The 7947-nt window shown below is 52.5% G+C and overlaps 1 protein-coding gene across 1 annotated transcript; it reads left to right on the top strand.

Moving 5' to 3' along the window:
- Positions 1-3734: 3734 nt before the first annotated feature.
- Positions 3735-4559, top strand: LOC119399227 (uncharacterized). Its single transcript, XM_037666044.1, has one exon. It carries the CDS (start codon positions 3735-3737, stop codon positions 4557-4559), a length of 825 nt encoding a protein of 274 aa, XP_037521972.1.
- The last annotated feature ends 3388 nt before the right edge of the window (positions 4560-7947 follow it).

Here is a 7947-nt window from a genome sequence, read left to right as displayed (position 1 = left end):
ATATGAAAACTTTCCTCTCATCCATTCCATAATCTGGATAGTTTTGGTCACTTCTATTACTCCCGCTCCCTTTCGTGCCTTCTCACAACCTAATGTTAACGCAGCATCGCATCATCATCGTACATTGCTGATATCAGATGTCTCTGTTTTCTTTTTCGTAGTTTATTTCTTAACATTTGTCACCATGGTAATTATCTGAAAACTGTTTAGGAGAGTTGAGTTACCTCTATTTTTATGTTGTCTAATTTCAGTTTTTGTTGCTACTTTCTGCTAATGATTTTCTTCAGTAGAACTCCTTTTTTCTTTTTTACCTGCGATGTATTTTATTACCTGTTTTCTGCACCACTGTTTGCTGCACCAATTAATTGTTTCTATATTCACTACTGTAGGAGGTCCCGATTCAGTCTCTGACTATGGGACCTGCTTCTGTATACACAAATTTTGTAATTGATTCGATAACTAAATAAAACGATTTCTGATTCTGATTTCACCTTGCACATATTTGTTATGTACGTGCGTCTTCATCCCTTCTGTGACGTGTCGCAGAATATTTGCAATATTTTTGTGCTTCGCAGGGGTGAAATTATTTGCGTGCCATGTTTTAGACGTGTTTTAGTTCACATTGCACGTATTTGCACAGTTCGTGTGTCTTCACCCTCGCTGTCACGTGACTAAATATTTGCAATATTCTTGTGCTTTGCAGGATGCAGCCGTTGCCCACGACGAGCAGAATGCTGTGTGCCCTGGCACGTACAACGCTTGCCATCTATCGCTTCCGTTGGAGCAGCTTCACAGAAAGGACTGTACGAGATATGACAACGCGGCTGAACATGTATTGGACATTTTGTAAGGAATTCAATGGAAGAAAGCAGAAACTTCATATGTATAGAAAAAATAAAACGTTTCATTGTCTCACTTTTTTCTTTCGTTGTCGCGCAGTGACATACGCATGACTAAATATTCTTTTGCGTGTTCTTTTCCGCGGCATTTGTTGGTCACCGCGGAAAGAAACACGCGAAAAAAGTATTAAGTCTTGCGGAGAGTAACTGTAGAAAATCATCCCTGGGATAAAAAGTTCATCCGAATGGAGCGTTTGAGTGGACCGACCGTTGGTCCTTGCGAGGTGCAACTGCGAGGACTAACGGTTGCCCGGTAAGGTGTAAATGTGAGGACCAAATGTTAGTCCATTGAGGTGATCTGTGGGGACTAACAGTTGCCTGGTAAGGTGTAAATGTGAGGACTAAATGTTAGTCTATTGTGGAGACTAACTGTTAGACCCGGTGCCGTTAGTCCTTAAAGGGATTAATGGTTGTGGCAGCCCCATTAGTCCCCAAAAGGACGAACCACACACCCTTTTAACACCCTTTTGCCTTAGAGTGCATCTGAAGAAGCTCCCCAGGAGTCTTTCCCAGGAGTCCCAGGAGCTCCCCAGGAGTCCCCAGGGTGGTGATACCCCGCAGTCTAAGGAAAGCCACCCTCGCCTATTTCCACGACTCGCAGTTGGCCGGACATGCGAGTGGCCTTAAGACTTTTCAAAAGTTGTGCCGCTCTGCTACCTGGCCTGGCATGAAGCGCGATGCCCTTCACTACACCCGCTCATGCCGCGTGTGCCAATGCGTGAAGCCTCGTGGTGGCAAGCCTCCCGGGCTCATGCAGGCGATCGACAGCCAACAACCCTGGCAAGTCGCGGCCTGTGACATTATGGGACCTTTCCCAAGAAGCCGGAGAGGCCATGTTTTTCTCCTGGCTGTCACAGATCACTTCACGAAGTGGGTCGAGCTGTTTCCCCTTCGGAAGCAAACGGCACGCGCAATCTGGGACAAGTTGACTGAGGTCTTTACCCGCTTTGGCTTTCTGGCGGAGTTGATCACGGACAATGCGTCCTACTTCAGGGCCAAGGTGTTTGTGGATGCGTGTGCTGCCTTTGGCATTAAGCACCGCAAAACAACCACGTATCACCCACAGGCCAACCCGACTGAGCGGATAAACCGAAACCTCAAGCTCTTGCTGACAGCCTTTGCGCAGCAACACAGGGATTGGGATGCCTGTCTTAACGAGATAGGCTTCTCTTACTGGGACGCTTCTAATGCAATTAGAGATTAGAATATCAAGTGCTTCAATAACATTAAATTGTCGGTGTCACATGGCTTGGTTTAATGGCACTAATGGAGCGACGACAAAGTTGCGCAACAAGTATCTTGTCACACTTATGACGAGAACCTTGTGTTGTTCTGCGCGTTGGGCTGGTTAGGCCAAGAAGTGGCTCAGTGCGAACTTCTTTGTCCTCTTCTACCCGTTGGTGCTCACAAAACCATGCGGCATTTGTCTCCCCTTTGAAAAGCATCGACTCGATGCTTGTAAAAGAAAAAGAATAACTACAACACGCGCAGATGCAGAGAACCAGATCCTGAGTACCAGTAACCGCAGGGAAAATAAGATGACGCACCGACACTTGCGCCATGTGCAAACAGGAAAATACAAAGAAAACAACCACAGGAGTCACATGGTAACAGAAGTAGCGCGAAAGCACAAGGGCTACTGTGTGTAGTACGGCTTGAGTCGTACGACGTGCACGGTTTCGGGCCGAAGTTGTCGACGTGAAGACACTGCGCCGTCCGGAAATACTTCATAGGTGAGGTCACTGACACGTCGGAGAACCTTGTATGGTCCGAAATAGCGGCTCAGAAGTTTTTCAGACAAGCCTGGTCGTCGGACAGGTGTCCACACCCACACTCGGTCGCCAGGGTGGTACGCGACGTTTCGACGGCGAAGGTTCACGTACATTGAGAGCATGTCTGCTATGGTCTTGTTAAGTCTTTCCATCAGTCCATTTGTTTGTGGATGGTAAAGTGTTGTTTTTCGGTGACTTGTGCAGCTCAGTTTAAAAATGTCTTCCATCATTTGTGCCGTAAATGACATCCCTCTGTCCGTAATCACACATGACGGCGCGCCATGCCGCAGGATGATGTGGTGCACGAAGAACTTCGCGACTTCAGACGCCGTGCCGCGGGGTAACGCCTTTGTCTCGGCATAACGGGTCAAGTAATCAGTCGCCACTATAATCCATTTGTTTCCGGTGAACGACAAAGGGAAGGGTCCTAGAAGGTCCATTCCCACAAGGTCGAATGGAGTCCGCGGTGGTGTAATCGGGTGGAGAAGGCCCGCGGGTTTCACAGGGGGCGTCTTGCGACGCTGGCACTCGCAGCAGCCTTGCACGTAGCGGTGTATGCTAGCCGATAGTCGTGGCCAGTAGTACTGCTGGCGCACCCTGGCGAGAGTCCGTGAGTAGCCCAAGTGTCCTGACGTGGGCTCGTTGTGGCATGCAAGGAGGACGTCATCACGCATGTTGGCTCGGACAACGAGGAGAGCGAACCCGAGGCATCCTCAACAAAACTGCTTGTACTGGCTGCGACGCCCGCTGCATCAGCGGAACTGAGAACCTGTAAGAAGGACGGGAAAGACGTCCACTCTAGCGGCCATCGTCGTCTGCATCGGCTGACTATTAATTATGGCGCGCACAGGCACATGTGCATGCGCACGCTCCTCGTTCCTCGTGCTGCGGGCTGCGATGAAAAGAAAACGAAAAATAAAGAATAGTCTTCTTCTGCTCCTGCCATCGGTCTGAACGGTTCCCTGGTTTTTACGCTCGCCGCCACACGCATTGTTATAGTGGATCTAACCTCAGTCCCTATAACGTGGTGACACGGACGTGATCGCAGGGCGAGCACTACATCATGGACGGGAACACAAGCGACAGACCGACGATCGGCGCAGAGGGCATCGCCACGGTGCAGATTCACCTGCCGTCGTTTTGGCCCCAGAATCCTGCAGCCTGGTTCACGCACGTGGAGGCCATCTTTGCCCTTCGGCGCATTACCTCGCAACAAGCGAAGTATTGCCACGCTGTCTCCGCGCTCTCTACGGAAGTGGTTGCAGAGTTTCACGACCTTGTGTGCACGCCCCATGAAACCACACCTTATGACCACTTTAAAACGACGGTGCTGCAACGCAAGTCTGTGTCTGTGCGCAGGCGTCTCCAGCAGCTTCTCAACGAAGAGGAGCTCGGCGACCGGCGACCGTCAGAACTGCTACGTCGCATGCAGCAGCTTCTCAGTGGCTGTAAGTTGGATGTAAACAGCCCGCTGCTGCGAGAACTGTTTTTCCAGCGCCTGCCACAGAATGTAGTCCTTGCCTTGGCTACCGCACCTGACGACCTGCCCCTCGACAAGCTGGCGGAGCAGGCCGATCGCGTCGCTGACTATGCAGTAGGAGGTACTGTGGCTACGGCATCTAGCGTTCCGTTGTCGCAACTCGAGGACCGGCAGTCTCGCCTGGAGCAACTGATCGACGACCTCGCCGAGACTGTTAATGCCCTACGGCCACCGTCTCACCCCCGTCGACGAGACCGCGATTACCGTCCCAGATTGTCTCCGAGGTCTAGCTCCCGTTCCGGTCCTCGTCGACGCGTCTATTGCTGGTATCACAGCAACTTCGGTGCCAGCGCGCGTCAGTGTCGTCCTCCTTGCAGCTGGCAGGGAAACGTACCGCAGAGCCACTGATGGCGGCCAGTGACTCTTGCCATACGACAAGCCGCCTATTCTACGTCACTGACAGGATTGCCGGACATCGATTTCTCGTGGACACAGGTGCAGAGGTCAGTGTCGTTCCTGCCACACGACTCGACCGGCAGCGCTCTCCGCAGACTGCTCCCCTTCAAGCAGCCAACAACTCTGCCATCAATACATATGGTCAGCGCTCTCTCACCATCGATTTGGGTCTCCGACGCACCTTCCGATGGGTGTTCGTTGTTGCAGATGTACGCATGGCCATATTGGGTGCTGATTTTCTGACCCACTTCGCCCTCAGCGTTGACCTCCGGGCACGTCGACTCGTCGACACAACGACCAGGATGTCCATACAAGGCATCCTCGCACCTCCAACATATACCACTGGAACGGCGCCACAGATACCGGCATCTATGTTCGCCTCAATTCTAGCAGACTTTCCAGCCATCACGAAGCCTTCCAACCTTGAGCTGCCTGTACGTCACAACGTCACGCATCATGTTGTCACTACTGGCCCTCCAGTATTTTGCCGACCCAGGCGCCTCGCTGGGGACCGCCTTGCCATCGCGAAAAGAGAATTCGACCACATGCTGCAACTGGGCATCATCCGCCCTTCGTCGAGCAGTTGGTCGTCAGCTCTACACATGGTCCCAAAGCGTGATCCAGGGGATTGGCGCCCCTGTGGTGACTATCGAGCACTCAACGCGCGCACCATACCTGATCGCTATCCCCTCCCTCACATTCACGATTTCTCTGCCAACCTCGCGGGAGCGGTGATATTCAGCAAAATAGACTTGGTAAAGGCCTACCACCAGATTCCGGTCGAGCCAGCGGACATCCCGAAGACTGCAATTGTGACACCATTCGGACTTTTCGAGTATGTTCGCATGCCGTTCGGATTGCGAAACGCTGCTCAGACGTTCCAGAGGTTTATAAACGAAGTAACTCGTGGACTTCCCTTCGTATTTGCATATCTCGACGACCTCCTGGTGGCTAGTGTTTCCCCCGAACAGCATTGCACCCATTTGCGTCTGCTATTTTCTCGACTCCAGGAACATGGCCTCCTCATCAACCCCGCAAAGTGTGTCTTTGGTGTCGACGATATTGAGTTCCTCGGACACCGTGTGACAAAAGAGGGAATCAGGCCGTTGGACAAGAAAGTCCAAGCCTTGCGCGACTTCCCTCGCCCAACATCACTCCGAAAGCTCCGCGAGTTCCTTGGGTTGCTAAACTTCCACCGCCGTTTTCTTCCCAACATTGCCCGCATTATCATACCGCTCACGGATCTCCTCAAGACCACCAAAGCTCCGTCCTCCCCACTGACTTGGACGTCTGACGCCGAAGCTTCCTTCTATGCTGCCAAGAACGCATTGGCGGACGCTACACTGCTGGTACATCCTCTGCACGTTGCACCAATGCGTCTTATCACCGATGCTTCTAGTGCGGCTGTCGGCGCGGTTTTACAGCAGTGGCAGCGCAACTCTTGGTATCCACTCGGGTTTTTCTCTCAGAAACTGAAACCGGCAGAAACGCGTTACAGCACGTTTGGTCGTGAGCTGCTGGCCGTATATCTGGGCATTCGACATTTCCGACATCTGTTAGAAGGCTCAAGCTTTCACGTCCTTACGGACCACAAGCCTTTGACATTCGCTTTTCGCGGTAACCCCGATACTTATACCGCACGAGAAATACGGCACCTCAACTTTATTTCCGAATTCACTGTGGACGTCCGGTACATTGAAGGCTCAGTCAATGCGGCTGCAGATGCCCTCTCCCGTATCGACGCGATATCGGCACCCACACTTGACTTCGAAGAAATCGCCACGGCGCAACTTACAGACGTCGAACTTCGAGACATCCGCTCATCCACCACATCACTGGTGCTGTCCGACGTTCCCCTCCCATTTTCTTCTGGCACCATCACTTGCGACGTGTCACGGGGTCGAACACGTCCGTTTGTCCCACTCCGACTCCGCCGTCACATATTCAACAAGCTTCACGGCACAAGCCATCCAGGAGTTCGTGCTACGCAACGTCTCATTACGACTCGCTTTGTGTGGCCGAGTGTGAACTCCGACGTGCGGCGTTGGGCGCGTGAATGCGTACACTGTCAACGCTCCAAAACGACACGACATACGAAATCACCAATTCACTCATTTCGCCCACCCGATGCTCGGTTTGATCACGTCCACATCGACATCGTTGGACCACTTCCGCCATCCAGAGGTGCTCGCTACATTCTCACCTGTGTGGACCGTTACACCCGTTGGCCTGAAGCGTTTCCTCTCACCGACATAACAGCACTTACCGTGGCTTCAGCGTTTGTCAGTGGCTGGATCTCTCGTTTCGGATGTCCCAGCGTTGTGACCACCGATCGCGGCCGACAGTTCGAATGCGATCTCTTCCGCAAACTCACAGACCTGCTTGGCGTTCGTCATATCCATACGACCGCCTACCACCCATCAGCAAATGGAATGGTTGAACGCCTTCATCGTCAACTTAAAGCCGCCTTGATCGCTCGCCAGGCTCGTTCGTCTTGGGCTGAAGATCTTCCTCTCGTCCTGCTTGGCATCCGCTCGTCTTTCAAGGAAGACCTCGGCTGCACGACGGCGGAGTTGGTCTACGGTACAACGTTGCGTATGCCTGGTGAATTTTTCGCGTCAGCTAGTGTCGCTACGCCCGATCCAGACAGTTACGCTCAACAGCTTCGCTTCCTATTTTCTCGCCTGCGTCCTTGCCCTAGTCGGGATGCATCATCGACTGACGTTTTTGTCAGCAAGGACATGGCTACAGCGAGCCACGTTTTCGTCCGGCGTGCAGGAATTCGACCATCCCTTACGCCTCCCTACGACGGCCCGTTCAAGGTGCTCAGCCGGACAGAAAAAACTGTTACCATCGAGCTCAACGGGCGGGAAGAAGTCGTCGCTCTGGACAGAGTCAAACCCGCCTACTTGGCAACCGCCCCGCCGTTATGCGCTTTCGACCACTAAGCCGCCCCTGCAACCAAGGATTCGCCTGGCCCTCTGACATCAAAGACATTTTCTTTGACGCCAGCGCTACACCCCCCTTTCTCTTAAAGGGAGGGGGAGCCCTCTAGCGGCCATCGTCGTCTGCATCGGCTGACTATTAATTATGGCGCGCACAGGCACATGTGCATGCGCACGCTCCTCGTTCCTCGTGCTGCGGGCTGCGATGAAAAGAAAACGAAAAATAAAGAATAGTCTTCTTCTGCTCCTGCCATCGGTCTGAACGGTTCCCTGGTTTTTACGCTCGCCGCCACACGCATTGTTATAGTGGATCTAACCTCAGTCCCTATATCCACAATTTTGCAAAGACGCAGACCACCGAATCAATTCAGAAGCTGTACGGGCCGAGACAACCA

Source organism: Rhipicephalus sanguineus, chromosome 7 (assembly GCF_013339695.2).
Source record: "Rhipicephalus sanguineus isolate Rsan-2018 chromosome 7, BIME_Rsan_1.4, whole genome shotgun sequence".
Classification (NCBI taxonomy): domain Eukaryota; kingdom Metazoa; phylum Arthropoda; class Arachnida; order Ixodida; family Ixodidae; genus Rhipicephalus; species Rhipicephalus sanguineus.
This window is presented reverse-complemented; position numbering and strand designations above follow the sequence as displayed.